The 22,230-nt window shown below is 40.9% G+C and overlaps 2 protein-coding genes across 3 annotated transcripts in view; both read left to right on the forward strand.

The window, feature by feature from the left end:
• The first annotated feature begins 4,664 nt into the window (after positions 1 to 4,664).
• Positions 4,665 to 6,357, forward strand: CER1 (cerberus 1, DAN family BMP antagonist). Its single transcript, XM_058044448.1, has 2 exons — positions 4,665 to 5,192; positions 6,064 to 6,357. The coding sequence occupies exons 1-2, from the start codon at positions 4,665 to 4,667 to the stop codon at positions 6,355 to 6,357; spliced, it is 822 nt and encodes a 273-aa protein (XP_057900431.1).
• Positions 6,358 to 15,144: 8,787 nt separating this feature from the next.
• Positions 15,145 to 22,230, forward strand: part of ZDHHC21 (zinc finger DHHC-type palmitoyltransferase 21) — a 33,810-nt gene continuing 26,724 nt past the window's right edge. Inside the window, exons 1-3 of one of the 2 annotated variants that reach the window (XM_058044492.1) lie at positions 15,145 to 15,159; positions 18,049 to 18,141; positions 21,292 to 21,489. In XM_058044492.1, the coding sequence (XP_057900475.1) occupies positions 21,336 to 21,489 (154 nt within the window). In that variant the 5' untranslated portion in view covers positions 15,145 to 15,159; positions 18,049 to 18,141; positions 21,292 to 21,335. Of the gene's footprint in view, positions 15,160 to 15,960; positions 16,020 to 18,048; positions 18,142 to 21,291; positions 21,490 to 22,230 lie in introns of those variants that run through there. The other variant, XM_058044493.1, reaches the window with a different exon arrangement.

Consider the following 22,230-nt stretch of genomic DNA (forward strand, 5'->3'; position numbering starts at 1 on the left):
GCACATAGTGATATTCCCAAGGGATCAATATTGGGACCAAACTTATTCAACTTACTTGTCAATGACCTGGAGGAAGGGATCAAAGGCACCCTCAGCAGGTTTGCTGGTGACTCCAAACTGGGGCAGTGGCTGATGCACCTGAAAGCTCTGCTGCCATTCAATGGGACCTTGATCAGCTGGAGGGCTGGGCAGAGAGAAACCTGGTGAGGCTCAACAAGGGCAAGTGCCAGGTCCTGCACCTGGGCAGGAACAGCCCCAAGTGCCAGCACAGCCTGGGGCTGACCTCCTACAGAGCAGCTCTGTGCAAAAGGACCTGGGACTCCTGGTGCATCACAAGCTGCCCGTGAGCCACCAGTGCCCCTGTGGCCAGGAGGGCCAATGTCATCCTGGGCTGCATTGGCAAGAGTGGGGCCAGCAGGGCAGGGAGGTGATCCTCCCCCTCCACTCAGCCCTGGTGAGGCCATTCCTGGAGTGCTGTGTCCAGTTCTGGGCTCCTCAGCACAAGGGAGACAAGGAGCTACTGGAGAGGGTCCAGTGGAGAGCCACAAGGATGATCAGGGGTCTGGAGCTTCTCTCTCATGAGGAGACACTCTGGGAGCTGGGATTGTTTGGTCTGGAGAAGACTGAGAGGGGATCTCACCAATACACAGAAATATCTTAAAGGTGGGTGTCAGGAGGATGGTGCCAGACTCTTTTCAATGGTGCCCAGAAACTGGTTGAAGTACAGTGACCATAAACTAAAGCATAAGACATTCTATCTCAACATGAGGCAGAACCTTACAGTGAGGGTGGCAGAACACTGGAACAGCTGCCTGGGGAGGCTGCAGAGTCTCCCTCTCTGGTGACACTCCAAATCCACCTGGATGCACTCTTTTGTCACCTGCTCTAGGTGACCCTGCTTTGGCAGGAGGTTTGGGCTGGATGATCTTTAGACGTTCCTTTCAACCCTAATGACTGAAAGGGTGATTCTGTGATTAAGAATCTGGTATCTGAAGAATTGCATATAATCAGAGTGAGCAAAAGAATATCCTTTTATGCATATAGAAGAAATTTTAAGATAAGTTTGCATCTATTTTTGCATTAACTAGAAAAAATCTTGTGTGCATCTTCCTTGGACTATATTACAAAAATTTTGGTGGTGGTATCAAATTCTTCAGTAAATAACCTGTGTCTCTCAAATTATTCACAACAATCTAGGAAGTTGCATCTTCCTGACACTGATTGTCTTTGCCCAAACTCTTTTTCCCTGTCCCACAGGTTTTCCCAGTGTCTTTCTCCCTGTCCCATGCCTTAGCAATCTGCAGCAATCAGTTTCAGACCCAGGAGGATTCATCAGGCTGGGTCTGGAACTGGATACAATGTCAGTTTGGCAGCACATAGTGCCTGTACCATTCAGAGACAGAATCACCCATTGTGTCCTCTGTATGTACCTACAGCCAGGGGAACATGGTCCAATACATGTGAAAGGACTAGTCCCACTGAAGCCATAAAAAAATGTTCTAAAGTAACAGCACCTTCATTTTGGCTGCCGTATGAAACTTAATGCTGTTCATAGTTCTGTTGCCAGAACACAGAAAAGAAACAGAGAAATGTTAACAAGGAAACATAAATGAGTGGAGAAAGAAACAGTGCAACAGAGGACTTGAAACATAGGGGAGTTCATGATGTAGAGTAACTAAGGCTGGAAGTACAAAACTAAACAAACCTATTGCCTGTTCTTTCATCTCATACCTTGTTAAGAGACTCTTGCTTTCATAATTAAAAATTTCCCATGTGGCCTGTATGTGATCTGCTTCCCTGAAACTCAGTAAAACAAAGACCACAGATGGCCTTCTTTGATAAGTACAATTATTGGAGAATAAACTGCATAGTGATAATTCATTAGTTCTGAGGTCTTCATATGGGGTCTGTGAAAGATATATCTGGATACAAGTTTGTCTACATCAGATGTGCTTCAAAAATTACAAGATATTGAATTGGACTGTATACATATAATCAATTTTAATGATTTTATCATCAATCATGGTATGATGAGACTATTTAGCTCAACAGAAGGCAAGTAATTCAAGCACTGCCCAAGAATTATTTTTAGGCATCAACTAGCAGTGCAGATAATGTCCATTAATGACTGAATAAACTCCAGCTTTGAAACAAATGAATAATACCATTTTGCATTTGCATAGCACTCATCATCTATAGACCTGACAATTTTAAAAGGATGGGCAAACATTCACAGTGACTATTTCTAGTGAAAACAGAATGTCCTGAATAAATTGCTACTATGAAGGTAAACTAAAGCCTGCTTGAAAGACACTGCTGCATATAGCTGTAAGATTTAATAACTAGAAAACAGTGAAAACATGTTATGCTTATATGAAAGGGCAATCAGGCAGGAAAACAAGTTTTTAGAAAAGAAACAGCATTTTTTTTTGTAGAAAGCTGAGATTAGGTCTATTTGGAACATAATGACTATGTACCCAGTCAAATGCCAGTAGTCAATTACTGGCCTATGCAGTCAATGTCACCACAAAGAGACTTGCAAATGCTTGCTATTTTTAACTTCAGAATGACTATCTGAGCTTGCTGTCTGAACTGGGATGCCTTCCTGAGAGCCTAAGCAGAGAGGCTAAGGAGAGACCTGCTGCCTCTACACAGTTATATAGGCAGCCGACTTCAAAACAGATTATGGTAGTATTTAGATATTGAAAACCATGTCCAGATGTACCATGTCCCATATCTTACCCTTTTTGCCTTGTGGAAAGCAGCCATAGATATTACAGGCATGAAGGAACAGTGTTAGACTTTCTTAGCAGAACTAGAGCTGGCATGCTGCTTTTTGGTGTCATCAGATCTTAAGTAACACTATCCCAACCCCAGGAACTAGAACTGGCCTAACCTAGTAGTGAAGAGAGCTCTTTTATCAGCCTTTGGGTTGCAGACCAGCTTGCAGAGTGACTTGCTGACACCACTTTGCTTCGGTCTTCTTCCCTACCCTTCTGTAAATAATAATTTTTACATTTACATCTGAAGGTCTCAAAGGCTTCTCTTCTTGCTGTATGTTACAGGACAGGAGTGGATTCTGATCTTGAAGAGGCTTTTTTCATTGCCATTGCACTATAATGTAACATTAGCAGCAAAACATTTCTATATATATGTCAATACTAAGATTTTTATACATTCTTTGTTAACAGTTACACTGCACCCAGGCCAGTTTAGTTTAGGTAGTCTGGGAAGCCAAATCATTCCAGTTCTACAATTGACTTAATTTTTATCTGTGCATCATCAGAGACATCCTTAGATGACCTGCAAATATGTATCTTGCTTCAAAAATTTCATGTTTGAAAGACATTGCTGGATAGTTTTGTGTGACTGTTATCAATACACATAAATAAAATAGATAAAAGGTATTTTAGCTACAAAAATCAACTGCTTCAGTTCAAATTGTTGGCAAACACAAATATGATGTGTGGAATCAAAATGCAGTTCTAGGCAAGAAATTAATTCCCTGAAAATCAAAGTAAAGTAACATCATACATCTAGTACACACAATTTTTCAAGAATAATACAAACTTTAGAGTCTTCTGATAGAGTTTCATAGAAACAGGAGCTGTGAAGATTAGCATACCTAAATGGCAAATTATCTGAAGCAGAATTTCTTTTTTTTATTTTAATATTGGCATCACTGTTTGCAATATTTATTGAAAATAACTTTTTTTTCTCCCAAAGCTTTTCTCTATATGCTGTTCTAGCAGATTATTTTTTTTTACATGTTGCATAACATGGTAATTATGCAAAAGATGCCTCTGTTTTAACGTCTAATAGTCTTTAGGCAATTCTGTTGAGACTTTGATAGCTAGAATCATAAATACCTATTTTTAACACATTTTATTTAAATATTCATTTATCATTATCACTTGACAGGATGTCTGGAGTGGCTTTGGTGCCTGAACAGGATGTAAGAGAATCTTTGAAAATGCAGGAAGCAGAGTTTCTTCACCTTAAGATCTTTTGCTCTGTGCTAGTGACATGTCTGTACTCCAGCAGCTGCAAACCTGCTGTGAGGAAGATGAAGTGAGGACTAGTGCTTCCTGACAGATTCCTCTGACTGTCTGAGCAGCAGTCTGTTAGTCATGCAGACCTTGGGTCATATCCTAAACCTGAAAGTCCAAAGTTAGACTTAACTTTTGAAAACACAGTCTCCAGATTGAGCTTACTGCTTCAGCAACTGTTTTGCCTTTTCCTATCGTAATGAAATAACACTCCCTGTTTTAACAGTCTCTGGCTGTATGGAATAGAAAGTCAAAATAAACAATGGAGACCACACTGAACATTCTAATACACAACCTCAAATGTTTACTTAATTCCTCAGCCTAAACTAGACACCTTATCCAAACATTTCCCCCTGTTGACTCCTGTCCTCCACAACATCCTGGGTTACTAGATTTAAGATAGGAGCTTCTAATACACATAACTCAGATTGAAAGCAGAGTTTCATTAGCACAAACTTCACTATCATAATTGTAATCTACAGTAAATGAATGCAATTAGCCCCACCAGGGTCTCTCCTGAGCCCTCCTCTCCTCTGCCATAACCTCTTGTATAAAGCTAGCATACTACATTCATTGCAAAAGCAGCAGCTCTACAAGGTTGCCCTTCCCAGGATCATGTCACTGCTTCTGCTTCAGATGTTAGTGCTCTCATGTCTTGGAGCCACAGAGCTACAGAGAAATTCACAGCAAAGGAAAAGCAGAGCGCCATTTCAGCACTTTCTCTACCTGAACAAAAATCTGTTTGAAAGTCAAAGTTCTCCTGAGCGGACAAGTGAGAACCCAGTAGGAGTTGAAGAGACCCTGAAAGTACCAAGCTTTTTTGTATCAATTCCACAGACAGCATCTGGAAGTGAGAAGAAAGAAGAGAAAAAAATGTCCAGATTCATACTTCCCAGTGCAGGACTCCATGCAGACCAAAACCCAAGAACCTGGGCTGCATCCAGAGAGACCTCTCCTGTGGAAAACCTCTCTCCATCCCATTATTCCAGCAAGAAAGAATCTGAAGTTCCCTACAGAAAAGATGCCAAGAAATTCTGGGACCATTTCATGTTAAAGAAAAATTCAGCATCTGAAGAGGTTGTCCTGCCAATCAAGACCAATGAAATGCACCAAGAAAACTGCAGAACCCTGCCTTTTGCCCAGGTAAGAACAAGTATCCAAGATCAACAAATATGCCTTTCCCCCGTCTCTTGTAATCAGCAACTAAAGGGACATGGGTTATTTAAGTAATTTAAGGCCTTCAGAACACTTGATCAAAAGTGGCTGAAAGACTCTGATGAAAAAGTTTAGTCTGATGAGGCAAACTGTTGAACTGCAGCACTGGAAAGCCGCAGACTCAATTTTTATAGAGTTATTTATTATTTTTATGCACAGATATTCAACATGGTCTAAGAAGGGAGGAAACTGACGAGTAATTATCCATTCAATAAATATATATCTCAACTGTTTGTACATCTGAATTATGACCTCTCTCTCTTTTAATATATACATATATGTATAGCTATACGTGTGTGTGTGTGTGTGTGTGTGCGCGTGTGCATATAGAAACTCTCAGAACAAGTATTTACAGGAAAAGCTGGTTGTTCTCTTACACCTAAGCAAGGATTGTTTTCTTCTGTATTAATTAGAAAACCAATGCTTATGTCTAACTCTATGCTAAGAATTTCAGAGAACTGGTAAATTGTCCCATGCATAGATGAAGCCATTCTGTCACATTGTAACATTAAGACAAGCAAACAGTATAGGTAAAAGTGCTGTATTCCTTGTAAATCACCATCAATTCTCAGTGTTTCTGTAACCATGTAACCAATTCTCTGTCCTTTCTGTCAAGGACTACGTCTTTTCACATCCAAAACTAAATTTATTTCACACAGACATACATACATACAGATGTTGCCTAGAAACCTGTACTATTTGTTCTGAGAAGGAAAAAGTGCAGTAGCTTTTTTGGGGTTTTTGTCCCTTTTTTTTTTTTTTTTTTTTTTTTTTAACATTAAACTGCTTTCTGTTTCAGGGTGTTACTCATAACAACTGTGAGAAGGTAACAGTGCAGAATAATCTGTGTTTTGGAAAATGTAGTTCGTTTCATGTTCCTGGTTCAGAAGATCATCTTTATACCTTCTGTTCACGTTGCTTGCCCAGCAAGTTCTCCATGAAGCGCCTGGATCTCAACTGCACTGATTCTGTTCCAGTGGTGAAAGAAATCATGATTGTAGAAGAGTGTAAATGTGAAAGTCGGAAGATTAAAGACCCTGTGATTGGGACTCTACTGTCAGACTTTTATGAAAATATACATGAGCACAATTAACTTGCGCAAAGAACCTCTGAACTTGATCATAAGAATTTGCCAATGAAAAACAAGTTGACATCACTCCAGTACAAATAAACATTAAAAATGTAGACTTTCTACATGATTTCTGTTTCAACAATACCTTCACCTAAAGTGTAACAAATGTTTCCTTGCAGCTGTTAAGGAAAATGAGGTGAAATTACTGGGCTTATATGTAAAGGTCTTTGACAAGGGAAAACTAAAACTTTTCCACCCTTCCTATCATTGTTTGTTGGATGCTAGTCAACAAAGACTGAATTAACATGATTTATCTGTGCAAAACCTGAATGTTGACTTGTTTTCTTTGCCTTTCCTTGTGAGGAGTGCCAATATAGCTCTATTGGCAACAAAGATGAGATTTTAGTCTATTCCCTACAAAAACGGGTCTACTTTTGCAGCAAGATAATGGCTGGAGAGTGTAAAACATAAATGGACATGAGGTACATAGAAAGCTGCAACTATTTAATGTCATGCTGATTGAGCTCAGTTGGAGTTCAGTTCTCATTGAACTAATATACCACACAATTTACACCAATAGATAATGGCAAGGGGTATTTTGCCATAGAAACCACTTGCTCTCTTTTCCACATGCCTGCATTCACTCTGTACCTTTATTTTTACTTAAAGTGTTCAACCGCAGAAAGAGAGAAAAAAGCCATACTCCTACAGAAAACATCACAGATAAATACAGTGTTGTTATTATTTAAATTCACTGTGGAAAGACAATGCACATTTTCCAGTCTGATGAATTTTTACATTGTCACTGAATCTAAGATAAAATTTAAATAATGTTCTCAACTCTTAGACTACAGCAGAAAAGGCATTTGTGTGACTGAAAATCTGAGGAGGGCTTTATCATTATAGCAATACCTTAACAACTTTACAGGAAGAGCTGAGAGAGCCCTGCTAGGAAGCACTGGAGTCTACTGCTAGGCAACACAGCAATAGTGATTATTAGCTGAACTACTGGCTTTCTTGCTCTCTCCAGCTGCTTCACCCTGGATTTCTCTTGCAGACCTGGCGCACCAGACAGAGATCAGCTTCCAGCAGAAGAATTCAGCATATTTCTATGCCAGTTTTTTCAGTCCTCTGGAAATCTGCTCTCAGATCTGGGCTGCAGTTGTTAAACTGTCCAAGCTCTTTTTTAGGGTATTGGAAATTGGAAATAGCTTATTCAAGGTCAAATTCTGTGACCCAAGGGCTGGGGTAAATGATTCCTTGTATTTGAACTGCAATGGAATTAGAAATAACTTAATGTTCTTTCAGAAAACATGTGCAGCATGGCTTTGAAGTCCAAGGCCCAAGTTGAATATTTACTAAAAATTTCATCTGAATTATATTCTGATACTGGATGTGAAGCTGTTTCCTTTTGCAGGTCACTTGCAGTGAATGAACTAAAGATTACTATACAGCTACATTTTATTACATATAAACCTGTTTTTAAATAATAAAAATTGTGTACTAAAACTCAAGCAAGTCTTCTCTATACTCTTTTATATGAAGGACTGATGTGAAAACTATATATGGCTGTTTATATTCTATATATGATGCCATTCCAAGTAACTAGATATCAAGGTTTTATAATCCCTGAATTGTGTGTGAAAATTGGTGTACATTTTTAATCAAGCCTAAGGAAGAAACCCACAGCATTACAGTTCACAAACCTTTTCTCTTTATTGATGATTTTCTTTAATCTGAAAAAAAACTTGTGTTCTGAGATGTTTTACTCAGAATTTTTGACACATGTTTTAAAGCTGTCTGAATATATAAGAATGTTCATCCACTTTTTTTTTTTTGTTTTCTGAAATGCAAGTATGCATTTAGATTTGCAGGAACCACTTGAAGGTAGGATCTACAAACACTCCCAGTAAAATCACGTCAATTAAAAAGAAAAATCTTCCAATCTTGTAATTTTGACAAAACTGATGGATATAGTATAAGTTTATCATGATGATGTCTGAATAGAAGCTGTATTGTGGACTGCAAAGTATTCAGCCCAATTTTTAAAGCTTCTTCTCTGTGCTGAAGCATTACAGCAGTCAAAGAAAGCTATTCATGTAAGGAGTTTGCAGGATGAGATTCTTAGTGTGAATTTGCACAGCTTAAAAGTAGGTGAAAAGAGGTAATGACAGCTGTAGTAATTGCTAATTAGATTAGAGCTGTAGGTTTTTTGGATGCACGTTTAATTAACTCAGCAATGACTGGTTGCACGTAATTAGCACAGTATTTTGCAAAATCAATCAATGTGTTAATTGGATCAGATTTCTCAGCGTTTAAAAAATCCAAATTAGGAATATATTTTATCGAGGGCCTAAAGAGATTTTGCTCTCTGGGCATAATGATTACCTCTACAAGCAGAACACTGTGGATTAGAAAGGTGAGGGGTGTGATCCCTATCACTATATGGATGCTTTCAGTAGTAACATAATAGCAACAGACCCTAGTTGTGTCTGCTCAGAGCTTGCATGCGTTCTGTAATGAAAGCTTTTCCAATGCAGCTATGCTGATAAGTGCTGCTAAGGTGATCTATTTTAGAGCACTTGTGCAAACCTACTTACAGAACAAGACCATAGTTGCAGAGCTCTCTGAAAATTCTAATCAGTTCCAAGCACAGTTTCTACACTTCTGCTCTTTTATTTGTCCCACTGTCCCTTTTTCAAATGGGTGTGCTTTGTGTAGAAAGTAAGTGAAGTGCTGTTTTTTTCCTACTCCTTTAGCAAAAGAAATCTTCAATCCATGCTATTTCTTTAAGTGTCAATTTAACACAACCAGCTTTAATGCCTGTAAATACATCAAATACCAGGTTTACATCAACTTTTATTGAATTCTGCACAACCATATATTCTAGGGAAAAGTCTCTGAAGCTGCACTTCACACTGTGCTTGGTACTTTTTTCACCGCCTATGAAACATTCACAACTAACCTCATGGCTCTCAGCTGACTAGCTTTTACTGGCAGGTGGTGAAATTGCTTGCAGTGCTTTCTCCTAAATTTACTTACTTGCACCTTGCTGCAAGAGCAAAACAAGACTCCTTACTCAGGCAGAAGCTCTCTGCCAGCTGCATAATCATGTCTGGAATCATAATATGCTGAGCATAATATGGGAAGGGACACCCAAGGATCATTGAGTCCAACTCCTGAGCCTGCACAGGATATCCCCAAGAGTCACACCATGTGCCTGAGAGTGTTGTCCAAACACTTCTGGAACTGTCAGACTGCTGCTGTGACTACTTCCCTGGGGAGCTGTCCAAGTGCCCATCCACCCTCTGGGGGAAGAAACTTTTCCTAATATCCAACTTCAACCTCTTCTCACACAGCTTCAGGCCATTCCCTTGGATCCTGTCAATGGTTACCACAGAGATGAATGTCTACCCCTCTCCCTTCCTTCACAAGGAAGTTGTCTTCCAAAATGAGGTCTCCGTCAGTCTCCTCAGTCAGGCTGAACAGACAAGTGACCTCAGCTGTTTCTCATAATGGCTCCTTCCCTCCAAGACCCTTCACTATTTTCACAGGCTTCTTTTGGATGCTCTCTAATAACTTAGTATTTTTCTCATATTCAGCCGAGCAAACCAGCCCTCAGCACGGGAGGTGAGGCTGTCCCAGCTCAGAGCAGAGCAGGACAATCCCCTCCCTTGCCTGGCTGGCCATGCTGTCCCTGGTGCTCCCCAGGACAGGGTTGGCCCTCCTGGCTGCCAGGGCACTGCTGACTCAGGTTCAGCTTTTCATTGACCAGGACCCCCAGGCCCCCTTTCCATGGTACTGCTTTCTCTTGTTGAACTTCATACGGTTGGTGATTGCCCAGACCCCTGATTTGTCAAGGCCTCTCTGCAGGGCCTCCCTGCCTTCAAGGGCATCAACTCCTCTTGGTTTTGTATCACCTGGGAACTTGCTTAGCATCCCTTCCAGTCTTGCATCCCAGTAATTTATGAAGATGCTGAAGAGCACTGGGCTGAGGATGCAGCCCTGTGGAACCCCACCAGTGACAGGTCCCCAGCCTGATGTCACCCCATTCACTGTAATCCCTTGTGCCTGTGAGTCAGGGGCTCACCCATCCCATGAAGTGTTTATCCAGCTGTGTGCTGGATATTTTGTCCAGAAGGATCCTGTGAGAGACAGCATCAACGGCTTTGCTGAAGCCAAAAAAGATTACATCAACTGTGTCCCCTTGGTCACCTGTGTGTGTTACCTTGTCATAAAAAGAAATCAGGTTTGATAAGCAGGAATGTCTCCTCATGAAGCCATGCTGGCTATGACCAATGACTGTGTTGTCTTTCAGGAGTATTTCAATCCCCCTCAGAAAAATCACCATAACTTTACCAGGCACTGAAGTGAGAGGGACAGGACCCTGAGGTTTCTGTCTTCTGCAAGGTAAGTTCTTTGTCTTGCCCTTCTTAAAAACCAGACAATGTTCTCCAGCTTCCAGTCAGTTGGGACTGCTCTGGATTCCCAAGACCACTCAAAAATCATTGAGAGAGGCTTTGCAATGACATCAGCTACCTCTGTGAGGATTTTCAAATGAATCCCATCTCATAGATTTGCAGGGATCCATCTGGAGCAGCAGATCCTGCACAATGTACTCAGAAGTATCTGCTGTGCCAGATGGTGCATTTCTAAGAGGTGGGGAACTGGGGCTACTTCGGGTCCTCCACCAGACACTTTACCAGTAGAAACAGGAAACACTGGTAATGAATTATAAATATTTTGCATTTTCGGTTGTCCTAAACCTAACTCCTTGAATATCTGGTATGTAACCACCAACTTCAGCTCACCTGAAATCATTCCCTGACAGCTGTGCACAATCCTTCTGCTCAAGTGAGAAAGAATGGGGATGAAAAGACTCTGTAGCTGGCCCCAATGCAAGAATATTGAAAAAAGGTTAACTATCCTTATTGAGAACAAAATTGTCCTGTTTAGAGCACCTCAGGCTCCATGGCATCAGCAAACTGTATTTTCACTTGAAAATTAAAATTTAACCAGAAGCTAAATACTACTACTACTACTACTACTGATTTAACAATGATAATGGCAATGACAATAACAGTAATAATAACAATTATAAAATAATTATGATAATTACAGCAATAAGAAATAAAAAAGGACAAGCCCAATGCTTCTCTAAGGGTTTTTCTGAGGCATTTTCATTTTTCCTTGTTTAACTACTGCTTTTACCAGTCATTTAATCTGACATTCTGCTGGTGGCTGCAGCCCACAGTCAGAGTGTTCAAACTGAGCTGGCATGTACCTAAGCTGCCTTCTGAACAAGCCAGTATCTGCTGAAGCTTTTTCAAACTCACCTCACTGAGGAGATGTGGAACATTCAAGCAGTCTGTTGCCCTGCCTGGTCTTAGACAGCAACTCTTGGAGGAAGAGAGTCATGAGAAGAACTAATACTAGGACATCTGCAGATGGACACTATCTGAGCAGAACTCCTACACCACCAAAGATGAAAATTAACCCCCTAAATCAGAGTGCCTGGCTACCTTAGCGCTCCCTTAATCTATCTGGGCTGCAGGATCAGGAGATTTCACCATGTCTACAATTGAGGCAGGCAGATTAGAAAATATACCTTGTCTTTGATTTTTCTGGCTATTAAGTAAAAGAGAAAATGGAGCCTGAGACACATTTTCCTTTAACATCAACAGCCTCATCCTCAATATGTCACATAGTGATATGTGGGCCACAACAGGTTTTGTTTCAGCATGCTGTTTCTCTGACACAGACTTTTTTCTACATGATGTAGATCTTCATGACTTCAAGAATTCTGCTCCCGTTTTAGAGTTTACAACTGTGTTCTGTGTATGTTACCAAGGTTTACAAGTGAGCAGTGCAGTGCTGCTGCAGAAATGTGGCAGCAACAAATTTTTGAAGCACCCAGGAAACTGAGGACTGCTGAGAAGGCTGACTTCTCAGCTCAGTATGTATCTGTGCACAAAAAATGTCCTTCCTGCATGTGGTCAAGGGGCACAGTTGGGCTAAAAATGAATCCTGGATAACAGCCTCAAGAAGGCAAGGGGCTTGTAATCTGTAAGAATCGTGGGAGTCACAGTGCACACTTCTTTCTTGCATGTGTTCCCCATAACAGAGCCTCAGCTGTTACTGCACATGGCTTGATTTTAGCAGGCTGATTTAATATTTACAGAGTGCCAATAAAATTTATAGGACGACAGCTGGTGGCTCCTGTGGTAATTTATAAACAGCAACAACAACACAACACAGACATCAGAAAATCCAAGAGGAATTCTGTGCCATTGTGCAATATTCAGCATTGAAGAAGGTGAATAATTTTGCAGACTTCTAATGATCTTTCTGTAATGCATCTATATTGGATTTTATTTAAATCCATATTATGCAAAGCTAGGACTCCCATAGGTATGTTTTCTCACACAGAATGTAGTTAATCACAAAGACTCATTATCTATCTATCTAGATTTGATAACCTGGCAAAAGAGTCAGATAATATCTCCAGGTCAAGACTTTTCAGTTGGGAAGTCCAGCACACAACTGCCTGCTTTTCCTCCTGCAAAGTGCTTTCTCAAAAAAAAAAAAAAAATTAACAAAAGGGGAATGCTGTGCTATGACTAAAAGAAAAGACCACTGCCCTTGTTCCATACCCTAGGTTTACATCCCATTCCAGAATAGAAAAAAATATAACCTGCCTGGCAGGACTACAGGTCTAAAGACTGGTCATTATCAGTGTACCACAGCAGAAATGCAAATGCTTGGTATTCAAATGGAAGACAATATTACTGACTGATTCTTTTTCATTCCATATGAAATCACACTATTATTCTTTTCTTATATTTCCATTTTACTTCCCAAGAATATGGTTTTCTTTAAATTTCTTGATTGTTTTGTTTCGGGTTTTTTTCCCCATTGAAATGAATTCTTCAGTGAAAAATTTTCACAGCTTATTAGGTCTTTTATATATAGACATAAATATATATATATATATGAAATTTGTCATGGAATAGAGCCAGAGGCTGTTTTTGGTTATTTTAAAATATTTATAAAAGAACAACTTCAGTTTTTCTTTTCCCCTTTATAACAGACATATTAACAGTCCAATTAATAAGTCTATTATTTTCAGTGTTACCTGCTCCTACTGACATATACAGATTGTTCTGAAAGATTTGATTTTTTCTGACCTGATCTTCTCTGAACCTGGAACATACTTCTTCCTTCTTCCAGACAACCTCCAGTTTCTGCTACAAATAGAGTAATTTTAGATTGAAATGTTAACAATTGCCCTGTGTAATATTTTTTTAATTTTTATTTGTCTTGTTTTTGTTGGGTTTTATTTTTTTTTCCCCCGGAATAATCGTGTTATGATTAAGTTTTAGGAAGAATCTGATCAGTAATAAAGGTGAGTTTTCAGCATTGGTAGTCTTCACAACATTACTCTTCATCTATTTCATCCATCATTGTGAAGGAAAACTGCTCCAGGGTAAGAGCCCATCAATTTACAGTGGGAACTATGCCATTCAGACAGATGGGGTACCTTTAGATAGCCAAAAAGATCATATATGTTCATCAGCAATGGGTGCTCGAGGCATGATTCCCAGCTGGGAACACTGAAAATTTTGTATGTTACAAGCTGTCGGTGGCTCTTACCCAAAGGTAATCCCTTGCAGGTCTGAATTATCTTTTTAAAATGTTGACTGGCTTCTGCGGACAGGTAAGGGTTCTATGTGAGCAAGGGGCACAGCACAGCAGGCGACCTGAATGTCATAAAATGTTCCAACTGGTCTGAGCTGATTGAGGGGAGAGGCAAGGATGCAAAGCACAGAGTTACAAGAGTAGTTCTTCCTTCATGAGCATGAAGAAGTTGTGTTTAACAAATGGTTGTGTTTTACAAATGGTTCTTATCACTTTCATGCATTTATACACAACATGATTTGACCACGCACCACATAACCCACATTCATGCCGCTATTCTGGAAAACAGCAATAAATCTGCGGTGTCACCATCCAGCCGACTCTTTCTTGATTTAGGTGTCCCAGGAGTTGGTCTTGCTACAACCACCAATGCCAGCAGGGTTTTGCTAGAGGTGTTGAAACTACTGGGATTCTGATGTTATCTTCATAGTCCAGAGGCATTTTTCTTCTTCATGGGTGGCTTTATGATTCTGAGAGACAAGACAGAATATAAGAGGTCCTTATCTGCAAGGTGGGGGTGTCCTCCTCCTTGCAGTGGGATGGGGCCTTTCACTTAGCCCGTGAAACCATGATTATGTGCTATACAAGGTAATGCAAGTCTCTCTTAATGAAGCTAGTGTTATTTTATACTATTAGCTTCAAGCTATGAGGCCTAGCTGGGGCAGCTGCCAGATTCTCCCAGGAGCAGCCTGGAGACAGGAAGAGACCTTGTCTGCAGGGCTCATTCTTCACAGGGATTGCAAAGGGACGCTGCAAAAATGAAAAACGGAAAAGGCTCCTGCTGACTGAAGTCTTTGCTCGGGAACGAGCAAGTGACAGCGAGCTCCAGCCCTGGGGAAATGCGGCTGGTCGGGTTTCCCACTGGGCAGGGCAGACCACCCCTCCCGAGCGGCTCCTCCGGCGCTGCACACACTCAGCACACAGACCCCTACGTGCCGGCCGTGCGCCCGCCCCTCGCACAGGAGACCAGACGCCCACGCCCCGCGCCGTGAGGGGGGCAGCCGGTTCGGCTCGGGCGGGTTCGAAGGGCGGCTCTGCCGGCGCCGCTCCCTCCCTGAGGGGCGCGGTCCCGCCCGCCGGGGCGCTCGGAGCGCGCACGCGCGGCTGGAGCGGCGGAAGCCCACGGTTGGTTCCGCCGCGTGCCCGGGCGGGGGGCGGCGCGCGCGACCCCCGCTGGCCCGGGAGCGGCGCCGCGGGCGGGGCGGGGCGGGCCGGGCCGGGCGGGCGGGAGGGAGGGGCGGGGGCGGCGGCACCGGCACCCCCTCGGGCACGGCCCCGCCGCGGCGGGCATGCTCCTGCGGGGCTTCCTCCATCGCTGCGCCTCCCCTCCGGCGTTGCTGTGGTCTGTGCAGGGAGTTGGGTAGGGAAGCCCTGAGCAGAACTGCCGGGTATCTCCCCAGCTGTGAAGTGAGGAAATGGTGCTGTCGCTTTTATGCAGGTCCAGGGTGCTGGTTGCCCTGTAAAGCAGGAGGAGGGTGTTCGGTGATACTGAGGTGGTAGTAGGAGAGGCACGAGGTTTGATTTACTGTGTGTTCAGCGGCGCCGCACAAGGAAATGCAATGGCCTTGGCGTCCCTGGGTTTCGCACTTTCATTTCCCGGCTCTCGCAGTTAAGTGAGATGATACAGCAGGTCTTCGCCTCAGACTGATGGTCCAAACAGTAATGGTCTTATAGTAATGTGCATTATCTGTCTACAAGTGGCTGTTTGGTCAGCAGTGGGTGAAGATAGATTTGATGGGCTTGTGATAAAGAGGGTTAGGTGTGCGTATGTGAATGTCAAGCCACATCCCTGTCCAAGCCCAAGTGACAATTTTTATAGATGAAGTAGTTGTTTACAGGTATGCTTTGCTAGATCTTGTCAATGAAAAGTAACTGGGTGGGAATGTCTTGCCTACCTCAACAAACCTGTCAACAGCCACCTAGCAACTGCTTTGTGCCAAGGTCTCTGCTGCAACCATCCATTCTATAAACACGAGAAATGCCAGGTGTGTGGGGGTTTGTCATAGCACAAATATGCTGTTGTTTATGTTACCTGGCCATTCAGATGCCTATTCTGTTTTGTTAAACGTAAGTGTTGCAAGAAGCTTAATGGCAGTTCTATTCTGACACGTGACATCCTTAAAATCTAGTTTGTAAAATAAATTCAGTTGGTTGGTTCAAGTCCACCTTGTTTATTCCCATTAAAGTGTATTTTTTGTTTTAGTGTCACTAATCTTTGGCAGTAATTATTTAGATTTCAGGAAGGTCACTGGTGTGAAAATGCAGCGAGATCCAGAAATTAGGGAGGTCTGTTGATTGTTGTTGTCTTGCCCTAGTTATCACAAATATTATGAGAAGTGGGCTCTCTTGTGTTTCTACTCTCTGTTCTTTTTTCTGACTTGCTTAGGATACAGCCTTTTTAGAAAGTGGTGTTTCTTCCACTCTCAAAATATGTATTATGGTGCATAGTATTGTTCAGTTTGTGTGGAGTCTTAAAATTGTCTTTCATGGCAAGCAATACAATGTTACTGATCTGTGTTGTTCTGTACTTGTTTAAGACTTGTGAAAAAAGCCCTTAAAAGAAGTCCTTGACTTCTGCAAGTCAAATTTCAGAAGTCATACTTTTCTTAAGAAGCAGGGCTACAGTGAGGCACAGTTTCTAGTTGTGTATCAGTGCAACACCCATGAATGCACGAGAAACAGGATGTCCCCAGAGCTGACTGTTGTGCTTCTTAGGCTGAGAAATTGAGTACTGCTCTTGTTGGGTGTATTTATGAAATACAGTTTCTAAAAATGTTTTGGGACATTCTTGATGCAAAATGATATACTTTTTATTTTTCTAAGGTTGCATTCAAATGAGTCTATTAAAGCAATTTATATTTTACCTTAACATTTCTGGTTAGCACAAAACTTTCTTGACTTTTCACCTTCCTTACTCATTCTGTGGTCTTAGTATTCTGTGGATGTCACATGAAGAGTCATATTGCAGGTGATTGTAGTGAATAAAATACTGAGTTTATGATATCATTGATGGAACTGCGCAGAAAGAAAAGGGTTAGGGAAAAATGCTGCCCACGCATCCTGTAATAAAGGTATTTTTTTTGGAAAGGCAAGAAAATTCCCCATAATGTAGGGAAGACTCAGTCATGTTTTAGTGCAGCTGAAGCTTTTCATAGGCACAGCTCCTGTTGGCTTTCAAATTATTTGTATTTGAGTTATTTATTTAGAAGAAATAGCTATAAGTTAGGGCACAAGGGAAGAAAACCACAAAAGCTCTAACATTAGTGCTCTGTATTTTCTCCTAAACTATTTAATTGGAAAATTACTTTGCTTGGAGAATTTCATTGCTTGTGTGAATCCTGAATGTATGCAGATATAAATCACTTAATTGTTTTTCTCCATTTATTTGTTGTTAACCTTCTCATAGAGTTTTTTCTTTGCATATTGTAGTTTTTCTGATCAGAAATTATGAGTTTTGAAGAACAAAATTATATGAGATCAGTCATATGTTTCTTTTGGCACTGTATTTGAAAGAGTAATACATTCACTTTGTTTGTGATTTAAATTTTAATCTAGTACTTCCTTCCTCGTTATGAGATTTTGAAGCTCTTACTTTTTCTTTATTCCTCACACGTTATATATTTATGCATGGTACATAAACCAAGGGAAAGAGGGGGAAAAATCACTTTGCCAGAGTAAGTCAATATATTGACATCATTTATTTGCTATTGCTGCTGAAGTATAATGAAAGAGATAAAACTTAATTTATGATTATAGGAAACAGGAAACAAATGTGTTTAACTGAAACAGATTGGCAGTACTGCTGTTTTACACAGACATTTCTCTTTTAAAAAAATATTAGACTTTTGAAATGGCCTAGAACTGAGATTTGAGAAATTCTATTTAGAATTAACGTGTTTGTTTGGAGACAGCTCTACTCAGTAAGGTGGGGTTTGAAAACCAAAATAGAAAGTAACCTGTTACATGCTGCCTTTCAAACAAATGATAATGGTTGTTTGCATATCACACTTTCAGGAGATAGAGAAGACAGATGAAAAATCACCCTGTCTTGAGAGTGATGTCCACATTTGTGTAGTTCTTGCTTAATTCTGGATTTTGCCATCCAAGGTATGGTATTGAGCATGGCGGAGGTTTGTTTTGGTTTTCTAATTATAAAAGTGAATATGGTCATGCAGGCAAAAGTAAGTTACTTAGAGATAAAAATTTGGGATGTATTTTCTTGATAGGCATTCTTACTGTTTTCTCCTGAATCCCTCTCACTGCTTATTGCTCACACATGGTACAAGTAGGTCACTCAAGAGCAAGTATTTCATTAATTATATCTCTGTTTTGTTTGTTGTGCTGTTATTCTGAGGAAGTGCTGTGAAGTCATGGAATCTCTGCTGCTCTAGTAAGATGGAAAACAGATGGATTCCTCAGTGGTCAGCAGTGTTTCTAGCTGCATTTGATTTTTTGGCATCTATATTTCTGTTAGTCTGCATGATTTTCCCTTTGTAAATTCATGGTGGTTACTCCCTGTCCCCTTCTTGTCCTTCATGTGTTTGAAAGTAGTTTCCAGGATTGTTTCCTTCACCTTCCCAGCGACCAGAGTGAGGCTAGTAGGCCTTTAGTTGCCTGGTTCCTCCTTCTTGTCCTTGAAAACAGGATTTTCATTGACACTTGTTTTCTTGAGTCTTCTGTAATGTTACCCATCAGCATAAAACTTCCAAACTTAGTTGAGAATGATTTCACAATGACAAAACCAGCTCTCTCAGCGCTCACATTGGCACCTCAGCAGGTCACACGGAAGTGACAGGTCCAGTTCACTTACAAATTTGTTAATCTGATCCTCCCTCACTCAGAGTAAGTGTTTTGTTTTCTACACTTTCCCATGGGTCTCAGGGACCTGGAATTCCAGAAGGCAGGTCTTAACCATGAAAGAGCAAAATAAACAAGGTGCTTTGACAGTTTTGTATGATTTTGATACTTTTGGCAGCAGGCTGGCGTTTCCTCTCTAGCCTTCGTTATGCTGCTCATGAACCTGTACAAATCTCTCTTGGAATTTCATATCTCTCACCAGATTCAGCTCTAGGAGGACCTTGGTTTTCCCAACTCTATCCTAGTGCACCTAAGTGGTGTTCCTGTGTCAGTTATGCACGCACACTTGGTGCAGTCCCACTTCGCCTTGGTTTGGTTGGTTATAAGATCTCTGTTTTCCCCATCATCCTGCATCCTTTGCTTGTGAAATGTGACCACCAACTTCCTCTATCATCATTCTTTGTTTAAGCGTTCGCCAAGCTGATTAACCAGCCTTTTGGCAAAGATGCTCTCACTCATGTAATTTCAGGTGGGTCTTGTTCCCCTTCACCCTCAGTGTTTGAGCCTTATAGGAGGTTCTATGGATGTAAATGCTGCACAACCACTTGCTCATTTGCAGGATCTGTCTGCTTCTCCTAAAGTTCTTCCCCTTCATCAGCAGCATGAATGAGATACCACTTGTCCACTAGACTTTGGCCAACATCCTGTTAACTGTGTAGTCATGCTTGGTAAACTCCTGGTCTCCCCTGGCTGTGTCCATGGTGCCTGAATGGAAGAGCAGCTAAGGGTAATAGACTGAGGGCCAGACTGCTACCAGCCTCAGTAGCAGTCAGTCTGTGGTATCCAGGACCCGTGCCCCTGGCAAGCAGCATACTTTGCCAGGTGACACGTTGGGCCAGCAGGAGTGTCTTTGTCCCAGAAGCAGGGACCCATTGCTATTCCTTATCCCGTGCTGTTCCTCATACCCAGTATGGGTGCTGCTGCAGGACTCAGGCACAGATGGCTCAGAGGATTTCTTGGAGAGAGCTTGCTGTCCATGTGTGCTGCCAGGGCTCAGAACCTGCTCTGTAGATCAGAGCTGCAGGCAGAACAGGAGCTGTCCTCCTGGTGCTGGAGCTCAGAGGCTTGACATGTCTGGCTTGACAAGCTGAGACTCTGCTTGCTTCTCCTCTTGTGGTGGGGGTTTCTGTGGCTGCAAGAACTTGGTGGGGATCTGTATGATACTTGAATGGGAACACTGTTACATTAGAAAATAACAAGCAAAGGGTGATTGTAAATAACACAAAGGAGAAGTGTGGGAAAATGGCAGCTTGTTTGAGCCTGATTTTGATTAGACATCTAAAAGAAGAAGAAAGGAAGACAATGATTTTTGTGAATAATATTAAGTAAATTTTGAATGCATTTGAGGACAGTCAAACGTGAAACAAGTAAGCAAAACCCTTGGAAACAGAGATGTTTGATAAACAAAATTTTAGTGGAACAAGTAGGAGCTGAAAGGAATGGAAAGAAACCATCAGAAATGGAACAAGATTTCTGAAGCCCAGAAACTGGGCAAACTAACGGGTAAGAGAGTAGATTGGGATTATATGTGCATTGCAGTAATAAAATATGTATATGAAAGTAGTCTGACAAAAAAATAACAGTAATAATCCCTTCCGTCATAGTTGTGCTGGATAGTGGTTAGGACTTATTGGTGGTTAGGTGCTGTGTTATTGAGATTGGTTTATGAAGTTCAGAAGTTCACATTGTAGGACTTGGTGAGGTTTCTGCAGTCTAAAACCAAAAGGAAATCAGCCCACTAAAGTGTAAAGATGGAAACCTTGATGTTTTAAATGTGATTAATAGAAAATGTTCTATTGTGTGATATTTTTAATAATCTGTGTGAAAGATGTCAGGGTAATTACTCCTTTCTCCTTTGGTTTGCTGTTAATGTCACGAAGGACGTTTTTTAAGCGAGGAAACCCTGAATTCTTAGTGATACTTTTGACTATTTTAGCATAAAATCTTTAAGAAAACAACCATGAAATACAGGGGAGACTGCAATAGATAGGTGGGGTGAATCTTTGTGGAACATAAATAATTCCCTATATTTCTTACTTGCTTTACAACCTTTTTACTTAGATGGAAGAGTTTTCTTTGCTGCTGCCACCTGACTGACAGTTGCTGTTTTACCTATTACTTAATAGTTTACCCAGGTAGTGGTTTTACTTGCATCTTGGTGATAAATGTTGCTTCTTGGCCAGATATATCTAATTAATGAATTCATAAAATGTTTTGCATGGTGCTCAAAAAATGTATGTGAAATGTTTTTTAAGTTTTTATGTAATTCCTTAAATCAACAGTTGATAGTTTTTTTCTTTCTTACTTGAATGTACAAATTTGAATGTATGAACTGTATAGGTTGCACTATACTACTTAATTTACTCTTTTTTAAAAAAAATATTTTTTATTTATCTCTAGGATTATTGTCTTGGGCGTGACAATTTATTATCTGTTTATGTTCAATGGGGCTACGGATTCACTTTGTGGTTGACCCTCAGGGTTGGTGCTGCATGGGCCTAATTATCTTTGTCTGGCTGTACAATACAATCTTCATCCCAAAGGTCATCCTTTTTCCTCATTATGAAGAGGGAAATATTTCAGTTGTGGCAGTTTTGTGTAAGTAATTTTAACTTTTTTCTACTACTAAAATAATGCTTCTACTTAATGTACATTAAAAAAAAATCCTATCAGAAAATAAAAATTAGGGTGAAAGTAAACACAAAAGGTAAGATAAAGGGTAAATGTAGTGGATGCGTCTTATGTTTTTGCGTTCTGAGAAGCTGCAGGACTTAATTTTGGGGGTGTTGTTGTAGAACTTGTTTTTGTGGAAACTGGTGAAAAGGCTGAATGTAGCTTTCAGGTCCTGTACTTAGAACTTGTTGACAGGATTTCAGGTTCACATCTGCGAGTGCCTGTCAGAATTTGGTGCGATAGTAGTGATGACTGGCAACAAGCTAAATTTTGTTAATTTTGTCATATGTCCCTGTGTGGGTTAGCTCATACAGGTTTGGCTCATAGGTTTCCTGGGGAAAAGTCTTGAATTATGGCTGGAAGAAACTTCAAGGTGAAGATGCACTGTTGGGAATACCTTCCATATGGGGGCTTTGAGGTGTGATATGATTGGTGTTTGTGTGGTAAGATGATGGAGGAATTTCTGAAAAACAGTAGTATGGTCAAAGTAGCACCTGCTGGTGCTATCAGAACTGTTTACTACTTTTTTCACTCTATTTATTGGGGAGTTCCTAATGTTGTGTACTTAATATCAAAAATATATCTGGAATTGAATGAGGAGGCTGAGTGTTTTCCAGCTCAATTCTGGAGCGTCTGTATTTTTTGATACAGTGTACTTTGCATGTA

The sequence above is a fragment of the Melospiza georgiana genome, chromosome Z, assembly GCF_028018845.1.
Source record: "Melospiza georgiana isolate bMelGeo1 chromosome Z, bMelGeo1.pri, whole genome shotgun sequence".
Classification (NCBI taxonomy): Eukaryota; Metazoa; Chordata; class Aves; order Passeriformes; family Passerellidae; genus Melospiza; species Melospiza georgiana.

Coding starts and splice junctions, on each gene's coding strand:
- CER1 (XM_058044448.1), top strand. CDS start 4,665: ATGTCACTGCTTCTGCTTCAGATGTTAGTGCTCTCATGTCTTGGAGCC. Junction 5,193..6,063: donor GAACCCTGCCTTTTGCCCAG/GTAAGAACAAGT, acceptor TTTCTGTTTCAG/GGTGTTACTCATAACAACTG.